The sequence below is a fragment of the Portunus trituberculatus genome, chromosome 21 (assembly GCF_017591435.1).
Source record: "Portunus trituberculatus isolate SZX2019 chromosome 21, ASM1759143v1, whole genome shotgun sequence".
NCBI lineage: Eukaryota > Metazoa > Arthropoda > Malacostraca > Decapoda > Portunidae > Portunus > Portunus trituberculatus.
The window spans coordinates 12,129,326-12,148,586 of record NC_059275.1 but is presented as its reverse complement, the minus strand read 5'-3'; the positions used below and the strand labels follow the sequence as shown (position 1 = coordinate 12,148,586).

General features: G+C 41.8%; 2 protein-coding genes across 3 annotated transcripts in view; both read left to right on the top strand.

The window, feature by feature from the left end:
* The first annotated feature begins 1,230 nt into the window (after positions 1–1,230).
* On the top strand, positions 1,231–15,175 carry LOC123507228 (dentin sialophosphoprotein-like). 2 transcript variants are annotated; one of them, XM_045259951.1, is made up of 5 exons: positions 1,231–1,661; positions 6,379–6,514; positions 8,763–9,218; positions 11,318–11,566; positions 12,381–15,175. In XM_045259951.1, exons 2-5 carry the CDS (start codon positions 6,425–6,427, stop codon positions 14,160–14,162), a joined length of 2,577 nt encoding a protein of 858 aa, XP_045115886.1. In that variant the 5' UTR covers positions 1,231–1,661; positions 6,379–6,424; the 3' UTR covers positions 14,163–15,175. The 2 variants fall into 2 exon arrangements, with proteins under 2 accessions (XP_045115886.1, XP_045115887.1); XM_045259952.1 differs by having other exon boundaries at positions 1,234–1,661; positions 12,495–15,175.
* LOC123507007 overlaps positions 14,198–19,261 on the top strand; it is a 114,098-nt gene continuing 109,034 nt past the window's right edge. The window contains exons 1-3 of the mRNA XM_045259503.1: positions 14,198–14,597; positions 14,720–16,278; positions 17,392–17,703. Of these exons, the coding sequence (XP_045115438.1) occupies positions 14,198–14,597; positions 14,720–16,278; positions 17,392–17,703 (2,271 nt within the window). The remainder of the gene's footprint in view (positions 14,598–14,719; positions 16,279–17,391; positions 17,704–19,261) is intronic.

The following is a 19,261-nucleotide window of genomic DNA, read 5'->3' as shown; positions in this document are numbered from 1 at the left end:
CCAACGAGTGTGCATAGTTTTAAAGAAAAATTGGGTAAGTGTAGATATGGAGACAGGGCCACACGAGCATAAAGCCCAGGCAGGCCCTGTAAACTACGTACAACTAGGTAAATACACACCGTGTAGTGTAGTGGTTAGCATTCTCCCGGGAAGCGTCGAGGCAAATGGGCAAGCCTAATGTGTAGCCCCTGTTCACGTAGCAGTAATCTGGTACCAGATTTAACTCGAGGGGTTGTGGCCTCGCTTTCCCGGTGTATGGAATGTGTTGTGGTCTCAGTCCTACCCGAAGATCTGTCAGTATGAGCTCTGAACTCTTTCCGTAGGGGAAAGGCTGGCTGAGTAACCAGCGGACGACCGTGGTGAATAACACACACACACACACACACACACACACACACACACACACACACACACACACACAGGGTGAAAAATATAACTCAAACAAAAATTAATGTTATATGAATGAATATTGAAAAATATTTTCAGCATAAATCTAGCGAAAATAACCAACAAACAGGCGGTTACTGCTACTCAAGTAGGTCGAAGTGCGATGTGTCACGTAGGCCTCGTAGGTCCAGTGCCTCCTTTGCAAACTACGCCACTTCGCAACCCTTCCCAGTGCGTCAGAAACGTCCTCTCATAAATAACACAGCATACCTAGCTACAAATCCTACAGGCATGAGATAACCAATGGATCTGTAGGTAGCTAATTCGAATACGAATCGTACGGCCCGCGCCTGTCGTAAACAATAAGTAAATACAAAAAGTTATTTGGTCAAATGTCAGTCACACCGTCAGTGTGACTGACATTTGACATACGTTCATCTGCTTTTGTTAGCTTGAGCTTTTCACTGGCTATGTGTAGAAAGGCTAATGTTTCTCGTCTCTGAAGAAAACATTTTTTTTACATGAGAGAAATAGAGACAGAACATAAAATAAACGAAGAATAGAAAGCAAAACGTTCAACACAACTTAAATTGCAGTTATGAGGATGTCAAAACCTACTGAGATGCAAAATGTGGAGTGTAAAGGTTCATATGAATAATTAGGATATCATTATTTCACATCAGCTCTGTTGTCATCACGTCACTGGCCAATATATAATGCTCTATACACTTCTCAGCCATAGGAAAGGTAAACACAATATGGATAAGTATGTTAAAATGTGTTTAATGAGATACAAATAAGGCATAACCACAGACCCGTTGTGCTCTAACATGACCGTCTGCTGCTGGCGGGCAAGCGAGTATCTTTAGTCCTTTAGTCTCAGAACATAATAATTAATGGGAATTGAGGTAATATACCAATAAAATATTTCAGTTATATTCCTTACAACAATTATATATTGAAATTATTAGATTTTATATATCAAAAAGGTGTATAAGGTTAATTCACATACTTTTGTAAATTAAGTCTAATCAAAAGTACAATTAACATATAGCGCCCGAAGTTCTTTGCCACTGTATGATAAAATAAAACAGGTTCAGCATTTTCATTGAGCATTTTTCAGCATTACAATCCCCTTTAGACATACACATTAAGTATACAACATGCGGGGAGTGAAAATGTTTACATCCTACCACAGCATTCCCGTTTTCTAAGTTTACCGCCATTTTGTTTTCGTGCTGGGTATTGACTTTCGCTTCTTCATGACTATTTTAGTAAGTTCACCTCAACACGGACGTATAAATATCACCAATGGCCCCTCTTCGCGCCCATCCATATAGCTGGAGGTGGTGTGGGTAGCGGGAGGAGGCGGGAGGGGCGAGGAGAGGCGGAGTGTCACGTAACAAAGACAGGATCACCAACTCTCCTTTCAAAACAAACGGTTTCCCGGAGGCACGGAAGTGATTATTCCTCCCTGTTTCCTGATGAGCGGCGGTTACTGCATCCCACGCCGAGAGGGGGGACCACAGGGAGCCAAAGGGAACCACAGGGATGCACGGGACTTCCTGGCAGTTTGTGATATGCTAACAGTGTGCTTTACCTGAGTAACTCGTATACCTGAGAGTGGAGTGAATTGCCCAGCTACCAAATGTTCCTCGGGGTGAATTTCCTGCCTCCCACACGCCTCACCTGCCCCTGATCCAAGTGTGCGTGGCTTGGGCGTAGGTGTTCCCTTCCATCTCGCTAACCTGTGATGCGAGGTAATCTGGAAATGGTTTGAAATTAACTCCTGACTGGAAACTTAGTGAAGGGATGTGGTTGTGCTGTGATGCTGTGCTGTGGGGTACTGTGGTGTGTTGAGTCGTCATTGTTCATACTGCTAACTGTTCACTGGAAACTTGTATAGTGAAGTAAAGTGGGAAATATGGAAATAACCTTAGCCTCTTCTCCCGAAGTTAATTAAAAAGTGAGCTGGTTATTCTAGAGGGCAATGCTGTGTTATGTGGTGTGCTGTGCTCAGTTTTCAAAGTTCCTTCATTGAAAGACTGCAACTGATGGTGTGTGTTCATAGTTGTTGGAAATTAAGTGAGAAATATTGGTGCTGTTTGGCTGTCATCCCTGTTGTGTATTGTGTGGTGGTGTGTGTGTTTCCAGTGTTGGTGTGTGTGGGACTTACAGCTAGGCTTGGGTTAATTAATTTTACCTGTGAGTTTTGATTAGGCATGTCACAATATTGAAAGTGTTGCAAGAATGCTGTATTGCAGGTCTTCCCTTACTGAACCTTGCCTTACCATAACTATTACCATACTTTGCCTTACATTATATTACCTTATGTTACAAAATGATGCCTCAGAGTTTTGTCATTAGGAAAAGGTGTGCCAGTTAGTAGTGACGGGCGTAAGGGATGGTTAGGGGGCAGCTCCTGGGCAGAAGGTGTCATATGGCATTGAAATCTTAGTTACCTAGTTGTTTGTTTGTGTAAATGTTTGGTGTTCTGTGAGTTTCATAAAGTTTGAGTGAATGTGTAGAGCAGACACAAACAAAACATAATTTTTGGTGTTTCACAGACTATTCTATTTAGTTAATTGCTTTGGAAAAAAATGTTAGAAAATTTATTGATATATTTATATGTATCTCTAGGAGTTTTTATTTTTGTTTTTGTCTTTGATAATTAGTGTCAGCTTGCTCAAGTAGAGAGAGGCATAACAGGACAAAATTTACAAGGAAAGACTATTTCTACAAGTCCTAAATGTACAAGCAGCGCCGAGTGACATAGTTCGTTAGCTTGCATGTCACAGCAGTGTGGACATGTAAAGCTTTTAAAGGGACATTTTAAAAATTTGACAAAAATAGGCCTCATTACCAGGTAGTACGTTGCATTCCTAACAAGTTGAGTGAAAGAAACTAATTTCACCCTTTTTGAATATGTTAATTAAGAAGTACCCCACAGTTGGCTGCATTTAGAAGCCCTTGCAGGCTGAGACTTAGATGAGAGTAGAGGTGATGCAGTGACTATACTGACTCAGGTGCTGTATGCCACAACTAAACAAATACACTTCATGCTTCACACACCTGCAAGATTTTATTGAGTTAGTTCAATATATACCTTGCAAGAACTAAGGAAAAAAAAAGAAGATATGTTTATGATAGGGACTTTACTCTTCACTTAAAGTATTTGAGGTGTGTATGGTGTGCCAAGAAACACACACATTACAACAGAGGAATGACAAAAACAGTATAGGCTAGGAGTAGGACATGTTTTAATACTTGTACAGTGCTATATCATGTAGGAAACTTTTTAACTACTGGCCACTTGTTGCTAATATCTCTTCATAAACTCTTGCATCCATGAGTGGTGTGGTGAGGCAGTGAGTGGGTGATTGAGATGGTTGTGGATGGTTGTTACTCTCTTGTTAGGATGCTGATGACTAGTTGTAGATGGTTGATACTTTCATGTTTGAGTTTTGGTGGTTGTGAGGGGGTTATTATTCTTAGGGTACTGGCAGCTGGTTGTTGAGGGTTAAAACTTTCTTATTGTAGTCTGGTGGTTGTGAGGGGTTGTATCTTCTGATAGGTGCTGGTGGCTGGTTGTAGATGGTTAATATATTCCTCCCTGGGTGCTGGTTGTTGTGAGAGGTTATTACGTCTGTTAGGGTGCTGGTGGCTTGTAGGTGGTTATTTCTTTCCTGTTGTGTTGCTTTATGATGTAAGTGTCCAGCTGTGTTTGGTGTGTAATCTTGAAACTTGAGTAGGCAGCCGACCAGTGGAAGTTGTTGGTGTAGCCTTGTGTTTGACATTCACCCACACACACACACTATTGAAACTTGATGCTTGAACCTTGTGATGGGAGTTGTCCGGTTCATAGATGAGTCATTTAGGAGCTGTAGAGGAAGGATAGACAGATTTATGGATGAGTATGAAAGGTGGAGATCAATAGGTACATGTATGTTTCAAATAGGGACTGCTAGGTGTAATCTGATGGGTTTTTGTAGCTTCACTGACTTTGTTTGTTCTTATGATAAGTTGTTAAGACTTGTATTAAGATTTTTTTTACCATTAAAGCAAGTATTTACTAGCTAAAGATTTCCTCATGGTGACATTAAATGGGTATCAAATTTTCAAAGTATTTTTTGCAAAGTTTAAGAAAAATAGACAGACTTAGTAGTTTTGACATTCATTACTAGAACTATTTATAACATAAGCGCAATATTTTCTGTATATCACTGAGGATCAAGAGAGGAGGAGCAGGAAAATATTTGATACCCTGGTGAGTGGACTTGAACTAAGATTGAACAACTGACATAGGAAAGATGATTAAAGGAATGATTGGTAGTCATGCACATAGGTTAGGTTAGGTTAGAGGTAGCCATGATGATAGGTTAGGTTGGTTGGGGTAGGTTAGGTTTGAGGTAGCTGTAAGTGATGATGTCCAGGAGACTATATGGTGAATGTTGGGAATTTTTTCATTGCAATGGCACTTCCTTTCTCCTTTTCTATATTTGCTATTCTTCCTAATTCTTATTTTTTTCTGTTATTCTCAAGTTCTTCTCTTTTGTCTTCTTTTTTTCTTATTGTTAATCTGATCTCTACTGTTCTTAATTTTCAAGTACTTTTCTTTTCTTTTCTCTTATTTTCTTTTATTGCCTACCTGTTGCTTTCTCTTCTTCAGTTCAGTTGTTTAGTTGGAATGTTTGCATTTGTTCCTGCATTACAGCACCACAAACTGTCCTGGTGGTGTAATGTAAGGATGGTTTGCTTTGCTGCCTGTTCACTCTTGTAAGTGTAATTCCAGTTATTTACAGTTATAGTTTATTTAGTTTTGCTAGAGTGGCCTGAACCTGGAGAGCAGATAGAGATGAGTGAAGGTCAATGAAGAGAGTTATCCTGGAGAAGTGGTGTTGCTGGTGGTTTATATTGTTCAGAGTTGGATGTGAGAGTAATAGAGTGCTTCCATGTACACATCACATTAGTTGAAGGTTGAGTGCTGAAGGATTTGTGTTGTGTTATCCTCACCATTGCATGTGGATTTGATAAGCATTGAGGGAGATAATGTAGGATTTGATTTATTATGAGTGGTATATTTTGGAAGCAGGCTTATTAGGTCTTTTTGCCATGATACACTGGTATTTTAATAACTGGTGCATCTTACAAACTTATAATGTTATGATGACTAGAGTTTGGAAAGTATTGGCTGAAATGGATGGGTAGGTGGCAGGGCAGAGAGGGTGGAAGGGTGGAGAAAGTCATGAAAAGACCTTCATGTTGCAGTGGAATCATGAGTCTGATGGTGTAATGGTATATCAATGAGTGCAGCATTTGTATGGTTGGCTATGCTGCTTAGTTATACCACAGGCTGGCAGCTAACACCACAAGCATTCATGTGGGTCCCTCCATTCATGTGTGCTTAAGTGTGTAATGAACAGGTGGCCAATGGTTGAGTGATCCACCATCACTTCTTGCCTTGAGTGTTGTTTTGGAGAGGCTATGTTGTGTGTGATGAAAGACTCCTGTAAGTGAAGTGTGATGTTTGAAACCCCCAAAGCAGACTATAGAATTCTAGTTTGTTTTATCACCTGTACTGCCACGCCTTGCTGTGAGTGTAGAAACTGAAATGTGAGGCATTGACACACAGGTGACTGGATTGGTGATGAGGGACATGCCTTAGTGAAAAGGACAATGTTGAAGGAACTGTGCGTGAAATGTGCCTGTGAGAGTGTGATGTTTTGTGGTGATCTTGAAAAGAACTTGTGATGAATGTACCAGTGATGCATAGTGATCTGCATTCATGAAGTGTGTGTGTGTGAGTGGAATGACTGTCTTGTAGGAGTCTTGTGATATGAATACCAGAGTGTAGCAGTGATGTGTCATTCATTGTCATGCGTGGAAAGACCGTAATCATGTGTCATGTATAAAGGTGTATAAGTAATGTGTTAATAATGTGTTAACAGTGTGTGATGCATAGTTACTCATGCAGTGTGTGTTTCCTTACAGGCATCATGGTCATTAGTTATATCATGAAGTGATCTCGTGCAGGCGTATGGAGCACAAAGATCCATACAGCACCATGTCACAGCCCTCTTCAGACAAGAGTAGAGATCCTTACCACGCATCATATGCTGATCACCAGGTGGGTGGCTGCTACCTACCCCTCATTACTCGTGGGTGGCAGGGGCTGTGGGTCATGTGGTGCAGGGTTGGGTGGGGAGACACAGGAATGCATGGCTGGCTGGCTGGTTGGCTGGGGTGTCTGATGGGAGAGTTTTCATGCTTACTTTCATGTGTGTGTCTGCCTGTCTTTTTATATCTTGTGTGTGTAGAGTTCATGATGGAATGTAGTAAAGGTTATGGTGTTTTATGCTTTGTTGTGGGATTGGCTATGCTTCCATTACTTGTGTGTTGTGAAATGTGCATGACAGTTTGTGAAAAATATAGTTGACAGATAGAATCCTGCACATGTTCAGCATTACTTAGGCCAGGTGTGCTGCCATTACCTGTGACAAGTGTCTGCTCTGGCTTTGCCACCTGCACATAGTCGCTACGGATGTAGTTCTCATAATTCACTGAATCTTGACTTTGTTAATGCATTCCAAGTCTTGCTTGATACAATAACAAGACACACTGCATGTACTGAAGTGAGTGGTATTTGTGTCTGTATAGTCATTGAACCTTAATTTTCACAATAGGAGTCATCTAGTCTGTCTAAATGTCTTACACAATATACATGAAAACAATCCTGGTGTAGTGTTTGGGTGCAATATGGGATGGTATGGCAGGGGAAGGCAGGGCATGTACAGAACTAGGGGAGACATGAGTGGGTGTTGTTTGGTGGCTTGGAATAGACTACCACCTGACAGGTTTTGGAGGAGGCTGGGAGACACCTTAATCCTGTAGTGGAATCCCAGAAGCTAGTGGTAGTGGCAGTGATGGTGATGGTGATGGGTAACCTTACACCCGTGCTGTGGACATGAGAGCCTCAGTGTGGCCCTGTGCTGCTGCTTGTGCTCTGGGTTAAGTTGTCATGATGGCCTCTGTGTGAGAATTGTTGCTTTGAATACTGATATGTTTAAATGTATATTTATAATATGCTATTTTATAAGCTTTTACTGGGATGAGATAATATACCAGTTTTACTTTCTAAGCTCATTCTTGCATTCTGTGACCCACATATTAGATGAATTGCATATATTCATTATTTTATTACTTATAATCTTTAATGCAGTATTTAGTCATCAATCACTTTACAAATGACTGAGCATGACAGATGTGTCCTCATTTGTCCTTTGTAGACACATATACACAGACCATGCATATCACAGTCATGCCATCCTTCCATGAATCCTTCTCTCGTATTCTACTCCCTCTCTTAAAGATGATGATCCCTTTGGGTAGATGCACCCCACCCTCTTTTTTCTCTGTCAGCATTGCATTGTATGCACTGTCCCCTGCACACAGCTTTTAAGTGCTAAGGTTTCCTTCACCTCTCTGTTGGTTTTCTGCTGTTAATTGTGTGGGAGGCTTGTTTTATGATGGGGTAATGCAGTCAGATGTAAATTCATTGTCTTACCCTCCCAGCTTCCTGACACAAGGTTAATTTTAGTGTTCACCCTGTCTCCCTGAACTGGATGAGGTCAGAGGAAAATTATCAATGAACAGCAGTATATTGATCTGTGTGTTGTAAGTCAGTAGGGTCTGCCTCCTGTGAGTCCTGAGCCAGTGTGTTCCTGAGCCAGGCAGAGTTAAAATCCTTGTTGCTCACCTGTGTACTGGTTGCCTTTCAAGCCATTGCATCATCAAATCCTGGTTTTAGAGTGGATCGTGAGTTCAGAATAGATGAATGTTTTTTAATATGAATATTTTTTCTTAATTTACAAATCAATATATATATATATATATATATATATATATATATAATAGATTTGATTTTTGTGTAATTTTGAAGATTGTTTTTATTTTAGTCATGTCAATCCATGAGAGAGAATTGCTGTTCATGGGAAGGGAAAGAGGAATGAGGTCTTTACATTGTTAAAACTGCCATCAAAAGGAAGGTAGTGGGAGGGAGGGGGATCACTGGTAGATAGATGAATACAGCTTTAATTTCATGCTGCTGCTTGTAATATTGTCTGGCACACTGATAGTGTACCTATATTGGTAAAGGTGATGCCTTGGACTTGTGGTGCTAACCTGAGGTAGTCTTAGTGTTCTTATATTCCTGACTTCTTATTAATTCTGATTCTCTAGCTATTGTGTCTGTATTGTTGTCAGTACTTCAAATTATGGCTTTATTTTTATTTCTTAACTGTTGTTTTGATATTTATGTGTCAAATGTTTGCAGGGGAAAATCAAATCTTTATTGTTTTACTGTTTGTGTTGTGCAGGATATGATGTTGAGTGAGGATGAGGAAGAGAGTGCCACCTTAGCCGAGCCCATGACGCTGGAGGGGGCCAAGCAGCTGGCACAGACGTCAGTGGTGGTGCCAGCGACCACCCCCACTCCACCGCCCACCTCTCTAGCTTCCATATCCCCTCCACCGCCACACCCTCTTGTTCCTCCTCTCACCTCTCCACACCACTCTACACATCACCATCCTCACCACCACCACTTGACGTCCCCGCCGCCACCCCACCATCATCACCACCACCTGACCTCACCTCCCCCACCACCTCACCATCACCTCACCTCCCCACCGCCTCACCACCACCCCCACTTGACACCTCCACTCCCCCACCACCACCACCACCACCACCACATCTGGGGCACCACTCATGAGGAGGAGGAAGAGGATGAGGAGCCACAGGACCTGCCATCGACAGTGGACATACAGGCAATTAGAGTAAGTGTTAGTGAAGGTAGTGGTGTCTGAAGATCCAGGGTGAAGTAATGCTGGTGTGGTCAGAAGTCATGTATTCTGCCACACTTCCTTTCACTTTTTTTTTCTTTTTTTTTTCTTAAATTTAGTCCTTGTATTTGGTGATGGTCTTCTGTTTTAGGTACACCTATGAACTTATGATTGATGAAAACTCTTTTAAAATTCAGGAAAAAACTCTTCCAAGGGCAGAAATATAAGGTTAAGGTAGAAATGTCATAAAAAAACTGGCATCAATTTTCTAAAGATTAAGGAAAAAATGGTCTTACGAAGTTGAGGAAAACTCTTGTAAGGGGAAAGCTCTCTCTTTAGTTTAGGGAAAAGTCTTAAAAGATTTAGGAAAATCTCTCATGAGTTGAAGAAAATGCTAAGGAAATTAATGTTGAAAGTTACTTGACTTGGGTACTTTTTATCATCCCTGTACTTCGTATTTTCCAGTGTTTCTTATGGGACGACTCAAAATGTTAGGTTAAGTAAGGCATTTCTGCTTCTCCCTACATTTCCTGCATTATTTTGTATTATAATCATTGAACGCATCATGTTTTAAGAGGTTCAATGTCACTAAAGTATTGTTACCTATTAGAAACTATTTAGCTATGACTTTTAAGAGATTTAGTTAGTGTGGAGTATAGAGGATAGAGCTCACAACACGGTGATTTAAATTTTGATATTTCCTTGGGTGATATTTATTATAACTTGTAATATTGAAATCATTGAATGCATCATGTTATAAGAGCTTCATTAAAGTACTGTTACCTATTACAATCTATTTAGCCATGACTTTAAAGAGATTTAGTTAGTGTGAAGCATAAAGGATCACAACAAGAGGATCTAAACTTTAATCCTTCTTATGGTGGTGTTTGATATGATTTGTCCTGTTATGATGAATCTAAAGCTGTTTAGTGACATCTTCAATTAATCACACAGTTATATTTCATTCTATCTCTGTAATGTGCAAGAATTCACTCCACCAGAAGCTGTGTATAGTGTGTTGTATTGTCCTGTTGTGATACATTTTAAAGCTATTCACTGACACCTCTATTTGATCACTGTAAAATGCAAGAAATAACCACCAGCAGCTATATATGGAGTATCTATTAGCATCTGCAGGAAAGAGAAACATTAAAAAAAGATATATTTTGTAGTTTTTGCCAATATATTGTTTGGAGGTGCCTGCAGGGTAAAATAAGATGTCTCAGAGTGGTTGGTGATTGAGGAATCATGTCAGATAGCAGTGAGAGGATTAAACTTTGTCTGTTTCAGTTTAGTATCAATTCTCCCTGACAGTGTGAGCCATTTTTGAGTTAATTTCCACATTCTCTTTCTTTAATTTTTATCAGTGTCTTAATAATTCCTACATTCTTACCTTTCGTCTGTCTCTTTACTTAATCTTTCTTTCATATTTCCCACATTCTTCCTTTTTTTGAGAGGATCTTTTTCTTACAAGAGATGAAGCTCCATTCATTCCACCATTCTCAATTTACTATTCTCCTTTTACATGATTACTCTATGAAATGTCAAACAATCTCCATCTGCCTTTTCCCTCCCTCTGTGCAGGACTCAATAACTATTCATACATTCCAACATTCCCTATTTAGTGGTCTTTTTTTTTTTTACATGATTAAAGAACAAATGAAATTAACTCCACCTCCTACTTCTCTCTCCTGTGCAGAATTCCCAGTCCCATAACCGTTCCAGGAATTATTAAGATTCACACATTCCAACATTCCCTATTATCTGGTCCTTTTTTTTTTTTTTACTTGATTCCTCTATTAAAGAACAAGCAAAACTAACTCTACCTCCTTTTTCTCCCCCTTGTGCAGAATTCCCAGTCCCATAGCCATTTCAGGGGGTATCAGGGTTCACACATTCCAGCATATTCCCATTTACTGTTCGCCTTTCACATGATTCCTCTATTGAAGAAGAAGCACTAACTCCTCTTTCCAGAATTCCCAGTGTGATAACAATTCCTCATCAAAGTTCACACATTCTAGCATTTCTTATTTATTGTTTCCCTTTTACACAACAACAAAGACTAACCTCCTCCTTTTTTGTCCCCCGTGTAGGATTCTCCGTCCCCTGATCACTCCAAGGGGCAGCTCGTCACAATTAATGAGAATTGGGACAGTGTGGAGGACCAGGAGCAGGGTGAGGAGGAGTCTGAGGCTTACGAGTCGGACACAGATGGCTCAGAGAGTGACTCGGACTCTCGCCTCAGCTCCCGGTCTCGCTCAGCCTCCCGGGACAGCATCAAGTCGCGGTCAGCCTCTCGGTCCCCCTCGCCTTCCAACTCCAAGTCTGATAGTGGGAGTCAGGTGGGTCTTGGTGTGGTGTGTTTGTTGTGGTTACCTTTTGTCACTCTCTCAATCTTTCTTTTATCGTTTTGTGCTTATTCTCTCTTACTTTCATTGCCTTTCTTGTATTCTGTATAATTTTTTTCTCTTTCTCTTTCTTGTTTTCTCTCTTATTTTTCTTACTCTTACCTTTGTTTTCTTTTTTCTCGTATTCTCTCTTATTTTTCTTTTTCCCTTTGTGTGTATCTTTTTTTCCATTTTTGTGCCTTTGTACTCTCTCTCTCTCTCTCTCTCTCTCTCTCTCTCTCTCTCTCTCTCTCTCTCTCTCTCTCTCTCTCTCTCTCTCTCTGTTTATGGCTTGGTGGCTGGGACAGTTTCCTGGATGTTTATGATTTCTTATTTTCATTTATTCTGGTATTATAAATATTCATGTTTACATTGTCAGTATTTATTTGATATAGATTATCTTTATAAGCTTTGAAGTGTTAAGAAATTCTGGCCCACTTTTTGTGTGATTTGAATTCATATTGTTGTTGTCCCCAGTGTTGTTTCCTTTTTTTCTTCTATTTTAGTTAATTGCCAAGCTAATAATGTTCATCTTTCATATAAGATTTTTGAGTTGTCTGAAGACCACCATTCCTGTTAGTATCCATTCAGAAATCTATTATTAACCAAATGCCCTCCAGTGCTTATTGTTGTACAGTCATGGTTAGAAATTAGTTAATGTGCTGCTCTCCCTTCTGCTGTATTATCACTGCCTTCCATCTTAAGGCTTTTGATTTGCTTGCTCATAGAATCTATCAGCAGTCAGATTTTGTAAGAAGATTGCCAACAGATCATGGGACTTAAGACTGATGGAAAACACAAAAGCAAAATGGAAATGAGTGCAGCACTTCTGACCATGACTTTACCAAGAGTAGCAGCTGATTCTTGCCTGCTGCCCCCGCAGGACTCTGAGTCGGACAGCTCGGACTGGAGTGACAGTAGCTCCTCGGCCTCCGACGATGAAAGGAAGAAGGAGTACGAGGACGGAGACTCCAGCCCCATGAACAAGCCACTGCCACGTAGGAAGCCACAGCTCACTGCTGCCAAGCTCACCCTGAGTGATGGCTACCGGCGCGGCCCCCGGGGTGATGGCAGTGGCACCTATAATCCCGGGGGAGTGGGAGGAGGGCGAGTGGCATCCCCTTCGCTGAAGAACTCCTCGTCAGTGCCTCACACGCTGGACAAACACAAGCCGCCGTCACAGTCGTTCACGTCCCCCAGCGTGGATTCCATTATGAACGTTGGGTTTGGGGTCGGCAAGACCACCAAGCCCCCTCCTCCAGCAGTGGTGGCGGCGGCGGCAGTGATAGTGAAGAGCAGCGGCAAGTCTAGCATCTTCAGCGATGACGACACGAGTGAGGGAAGTGATGTGGAGAAGAGTGACGTTGTAAATAATAAGTGTGTACAGTTGTCTAAGGTTGAAGAAGCGAAACAAATACTCCCAGTGCCATTATCAAAGGGGCCACTCACCCCTCCAGCCAAAAGTGAAGTGCCAGAGAGTAGCTTGCATCCCTGCACCAAGGAGGGGAGTGCCAGAGACAGCAGTAGTGTGAACAAGAGTGCCGTGGACCTCAGTGCCGGAGATGATCACAGACCAGATGACAGAGGATCAGAGGAGGGTGGAGTTAAGGTGAAGGCTGCTAGTGGGGAAGCTAATCCATGTGTCACTCCCCCTAACCTCAAGGTGGAGGAGGGGAAGGGGATCTCCTTCCAGCCATACAGACAGGGCAGCCCATCCCCCACTGAGAGGAAGTGTGAGGTGGTTCCTAAGTGGGACGAGGACAAGGGGGAGGAGAGCAGAGGTTCCAATGTGTCCGTGGCTGAGCTGGAGGAGCGTCGCCGTGAGAAGGAGCTGGAGCTGAACCGCGAGTTTGACCGTCTGCTGTTCAGCACCAAGACTCTCAAGCCAGGTGAGCAGCCCAGGCTGCTGCTGGCCGGCGAGGCGCGGAAGGCCAGCGACGAGTCTCTCAGTGACACTGCCAAGCCCGGCAAAGTGTACGAGTCCCCCAAAGCCAACAGGGCGTACCCGAGTGCCTCTCCCCAAACCAGCGGCAGGCAGTCCAGTAAAGCCTGTCCGTCTGGCAAGACTGACTCGCCCAGCAGTGCGGCAGGGCAGTGCACAAAAATGTCCCAGGCAGAGACTGTACTTCCGGATGTGAAGGACATAAATACTCATGATAAGAATAAGACAAAGCAGGAAACACTCAGCTGGCCAGATAAGCAGAAAGATGTGGTGCAGAGTGATGACCTGTGTAAAGACTCTCTTGAGGAGGCAAATTGTAAGAATGAGCCCCAGAGAGGACTCACGGGGGATGGTGCTCTTGACAGGACTGCTAACAAGGAGGTTGTGACTGAACAAAAGTTTTGCAGAGATTCTTTGTTTGAAAACTTGCCGAGTAGGGAAGTAATGAACGGAAGGAGTGTGAGTGCTGATTGCTGTGTTGAGAAAAGGGGAAGCAAAGACTTGGAGGTGGAGAGGAACTCAGTTGTTGAACACCAGCTGAGCAAAGCACATGTGAAGGAATTATCTGCAGAGAAAGGCACAAAAATGATGTGCTGTCTGGTGTGCTAAGTAAAACTGTGTCGGAAAAGAAATCCAAGGAAATGATGTCAGAAAAGAAAGCCAGTGAGGATGGACATGACAAGAAGAACAGTACTGGCATGGGTGGTGAGTGGAGGTCGTCTGAGGGCATGGAGTACCAACCTGCCACACTTAAGGAGACAGGCGGAATAAGCAAAGTAGAAAACAATAATTCCAAAGGCCACCTTGAGAAGAAATCCAAAAGGGACTTGAATAGTTCTCACAAAAGTGCCAGAAATGAAATCTTTGAAAAGCCAAAGCAAAGCAGAAGTTCATACATAAATAAGAGGAGGACCAGGGACTCATCCTCAGACAGGAAGTCAAACAGGGACTCTTCACTGGAAAAGAAGATCAAGGAGAGCCCAGAAGATACTTATGGTGGTGCAGACATCCATGAAAACAGACTAGATGACACTCCTAAGGCCAGTAAGCAGAACAGTGAAGCAGCAGATGATAAGAAGCCATACAGAGACATGCCATACATAAACTGCAGTGCCAAGGTTAAGAGTTCAGAGAAAAAGCCAGTCAGAAACTCCTCCCCTGATAAGAAGTCAGGCAAGAGTGCAGGACCAGAGAAGAAAGCTGGGAGGAGACAGGATCTGAGTGCAAGGTTGAAGTGTTCAGTGACCACCATAAAGACTCAGCCCAGGGGAGGAAGTCCAACAAAGAAACATGTCCAGAAAAGAAACCAAATAAAAATGTGCCCCCTGATAAAAAGACACATGAGTCTGCAGGTGCTAACAGAAAGCAGAGCAAGGTTGACTTAATAGACAAGAAACAGAAATCTGAGGAGAGGCTGAACAGAAAACACAGCAAAGAACCTCATGGGGACAAAAAGTCACACCGGGACAATTCCTCAGAGCGTCCAAACAACAAAGATGCCACACACAAGACCAACAGCAGTGAAGGTGTCAGAGAGAGTAAACCTGAGAGAGAGCTGGACATTGAGGGAGGCCAGGACCACCACCTACCAAGGCCCAGCAAAGACCACAGCACCAAGAAAAGCAAGGAGCACAAGGAACATAGCACAGATAAACACCACAGCAATCCTCCTGAGAAGGCATCAAGTAAAGACTCCAGTGTGGAAAAGAAAATCAAGAAAGATCTGTCTAATTCAGAGAAGCACAGAAGGGATGACTCCTCTGATAGAAACCAGACAAAAGACATGACCTCACAGAACCGGTACAACAACGAGCCGGAGTGTGAGAGGCTGCCCTCCATCGTGTCATCTGGGGACAAGAAGCCACTGAGAGAACCCAGTCGTGTCAAGGATCTGGATTTCATCAAGAGGATAGCCAGAGACCACAGCCTGGACACCTCCTACACCGTGAACAACATCCTCCACAAGATGTCATCCAAGAAGCAGTCCATGAAGGATGGCAGCAATCGCAAGAAGATGAAAGCAGAGAGGAGCGCCGAAAAGCATCACGAGAAGAACACCTCCATAGCTGAAAGGTCGCCCGCCTCTGAAAACACCCTGAGGAAGGACTCTGGGGGCGACACACCATCCCCTCGAGAAGTGTCCACTAAGAACAAGATAACCAGCGACAAATGGGATGAGTTCAGCGACGGCTCCAAGTTCCACAAGGCCAAAAAACTGTTGACAGAGAAGAATGGGGACGTGGCAACACCAAGACCTCCTAAACTCAGCATCAGTCCTGCAGAATCTCCCAAGTTCAAGCACAGGAACAAGCTAAGTCACAGCGGTGAGATGGCACTCAACACCTCCACCTCGTCCTCCTCCTCGTCTACCTATTCTCCCTCGCCAGGGAAGAGCTCAAAGGAGGGTGGCGTCAGGGTGGAGAACCTCTCACCCACATCAGGGAAGGACAAGTCTGAGCACCAGGAGAAAGGTGAAGCCCTCAGGAGCCCAGGAGAGAAGGGAGTGTGCATCCGGCCAACCATAGCAGACATTGTGAAGGGACGGGAGCGTAGGAAGAGCACAGAGACAGATCGGTACAATGGTGGAGAGAAGGGCAAGCGGGGAGACATGTACAGGGACGAGACCTCAACAGACAGCGAAACGTCAGAGGAGCTCAATGAAAAGGTCGACCTGGACACTGAGCAGACCCAGACCTTCTCAGTCAGCGAGAGCAACTTCAACCAGGTGAGTGGTGTGCTGTGTGAAATAATAGTAATAATAATAGTAAGTGGTTTGTTGAAATTGCAGTTAAGTATACATAGCTACTGAAAATATACAAAGGGGGAGGAGGGAAGCTTAAGACTAAAAAGCTATCCTAATGGTTAATAGTTTACACCACGGTGTCTTGGTTCTGTGGTGTGTCAAGGGAATGATGCAGGTCTAGGGGCTTTGGGGTATAATTAAAGACAGGACTGACTCTTATTTTCATGCTTCTGTTTTGTTTGTAAGGGGCTTTGTAGAAGATCAGAGGCCTTTAGAATGCAAGGAAAGATGCTGATTATTTTTTATGCTTCTTTCTGGAGATTTAGAAGTAGAAACAGGGATAAGTGGGTAATAGTGAATGAGTAATTTTGGTTACATTTTAGTGCTCCAACAGCAGGACAAGGTGTTAAGAATGTGAATATGTATACAGATAGCAGGTTTATATATATATATTTTTTTTTTTGCGTTGGGGGGAGAGGTTGAATTCTTAGTGAGGTGAATGCCCTATTTATCCTTGCCAGTCAGCTATGCCAAAGTGGGGAGCAAATATTTTATTTGTTAAAACTAAAGACTCCAAGAACATTTGATGACAGTATGCAAGTGTAGCTGTGAGACCTGAAGCTAACCAGTACTAGTCTAATAACCCTTGTGGTGGAGATCATCAATTACACCTCATCTCCCTTCACATTTAGTTTATTTACACTACTCTTGCTCTGCCTCAGCCACACCCTCACGTGGGAATGTCTGTCTTAGGGGACGTATTTTTTTTTGAAAACTTACTTATTCATGTTTGTTTTTATTTTATTACATTCTAATATTTATTTAATTCATTTATTTGTTGTAGTTGTTATTTTTATTCAATGTTTTTATTGTGGGTATGTCAGTCTGGTGTATAGATAGGCAAGAGGGAGGTGGAGTAAGAGAAAAAAATATCCTCTACATTATAAAGAAAAACAACACCTAGATGCTTCTTTTAAGTTTTACCAGGGTGGAATTCAACAGCAGGCATTTTTGATGGTGTGTGAAGGAGTGTATGACAGGAGGACATAATAAGAAAGAAGACCAACTTTAATTTGGCTGCCTTCTCCTTCTCAGGGTCGGCTGACGATGAAAATAGCAGCAATGAAAATGGCTAAATTTGGGAGGACTGGCCTGAGGGAGGTGACCGGGGGCGTCCTTCCAACCCGGTCTGACCTCCCGCCCACCCAGCGCCGGGAGACCAGCATGAGCATGTCCTTCAGCCCCTTCAGGAGGCCACGGCTGCTCTCCCAGAAGGCCCAGGGCAGTGCAGGCGGCCCCACTGAGACCCACAAGGTGAAGACGGCCGCCGAGAGGAAGACTTACTCCGATGCCTTGCCGCCCAACGGATCGGTGCGCGCCATCAACTCCAAGGTGCATCGCAAAAAGGTAGGTGCTGATTATGGTGTTGTGGTATTTCTGGTTGTTCTAAGTCATCTTTTATTGGGTATTTATGCTGTGGTAATTTCTTTTCTGTCTTTCCTCAACTCTTCACAATGTTTTGACATGTTTATATATTGTTTTGCGTATCTTCCATTTTTCTTCTTCTTCTTCTACTTTTTTTTAATGTGGTAATTTTTTTTTTTTCTTTTCTCAACTCTGTAATGTTTTGGCGTGTTTATTTGTTGTTTAGTGTATCTAGAGTCATTTTCTCATTCTTTTCACTTATCTTTCTTTTTTCTCTCTGTGGTAATTTCTTTAATCTATCTTCAGTTCTTTTTAATATTTTAGAGTGTTTATTTTTTTGTTTAGCTTATCTCAAGTCATTCTTCTCATTCTTTTCACTTGCTTTTTTTCTGTTTGTTTTTGTTTATTTTTTATTTTTCATAGGCATTTATTTATTTATTTATTTAGTTTATTTATTTACTTATTTATTTTTCACCCTTCTTCAACTCTTGGTAATGTTTTGGTGTGTTGATTTGTTAGGGAGTCTATGGTCATTAATTTTCTGGGGCTTTACTTTTGACATTTTCTTTTCATCTCTCTCGAACTCTTAATTTTGTTAGGTTTCATATTTTTTTTTTTTTTTATTCATTATTCATTATTCTTTACTTTTCCTTTCTCTCTCTCTCTCTCTCTCTCTCTCTCTCTCTCTCTCTCTCTCTCTCTCTCTCTCTCTCTCTCTCTCTCTCTCTCTCTCTCTCTCTCTCTAACTTTGTGTTTGCATCTAATTTTGAATGTCTTTATATACAAATTGTCTTATCTTTGTACAATATTACTTTTTTATCTTCAATTCTTTTATTCTTGATTCTTTTTTTTTTTTTTTTTTTTTTTTTTTTTTGTTATTCTTTCTTTTCTTTTCTTCATCCTTTGTTGAAATCCTTTACTTGCAGTTCTTTCTTATTCTTATTCTTTTCCTTTTCTTCATCATTTGTCTTCAATTCTTTTATCTGTTCTTTTCTTCTTTTCTTGTTTTTTTGAAATCTTTAATATTGGATTTTTTTTTACTTGCTGCTTGTTTCTTATTCATGTTCTTTCTTTTCTTCCTTCTCTTCATCCTTTGTCTTCAGTTCTTCGTTTTCTTCATCTTTTGTCTCCAATTCTTTTCCTTGTGGCTCTTTTTCTTATTCATATTTTTCTTTTCTTTCTTTTCTTCATCATTTGTTTTAGATTCGTTTACCTCAGTTCTTTTCTTACATTCTTTTCTTCATCTCTTATCTTCAATTCTTATACCTTCAGTTTTTTTTCTTATTCATATTCTCTTTTACCTCCTGCTCATTTTATTGCATTCCTTCTTGTACTACCAGTTTTATGACCATGATTTGCTACACTGCCGCACTACAATAATATTCAGCACATCCTTAGAACCTTACAAACATCACTGCAGTATTTCACTCCTTTCCCACTCCACAAATACAACAAACAAGGCAGTGACAAGCTAATTCTTCCCTCAAATCTAATCTATTTGGCATCCGTGTGTCACATTCCAGACAGCTTTTTCTCATGT

What these genes read in the sequence shown, in the direction of transcription:
- LOC123507228 (XM_045259951.1), top strand. Translation starts at nt 6,425, where the DNA reads ATGGAGCACAAAGATCCATACAGCACCATGTCACAGCCCTCTTCAGAC. An exon ending in CATCATATGCTGATCACCAG is followed by an intron (nt 6,515 to 8,762) that starts GTGGGTGGCTGC and finishes TGTGTTGTGCAG; the next exon opens with GATATGATGTTGAGTGAGGA. An exon ending in AGTCTGATAGTGGGAGTCAG is followed by an intron (nt 11,567 to 12,380) that starts GTGGGTCTTGGT and finishes GATTGCCAACAG; the next exon opens with ATCATGGGACTTAAGACTGA.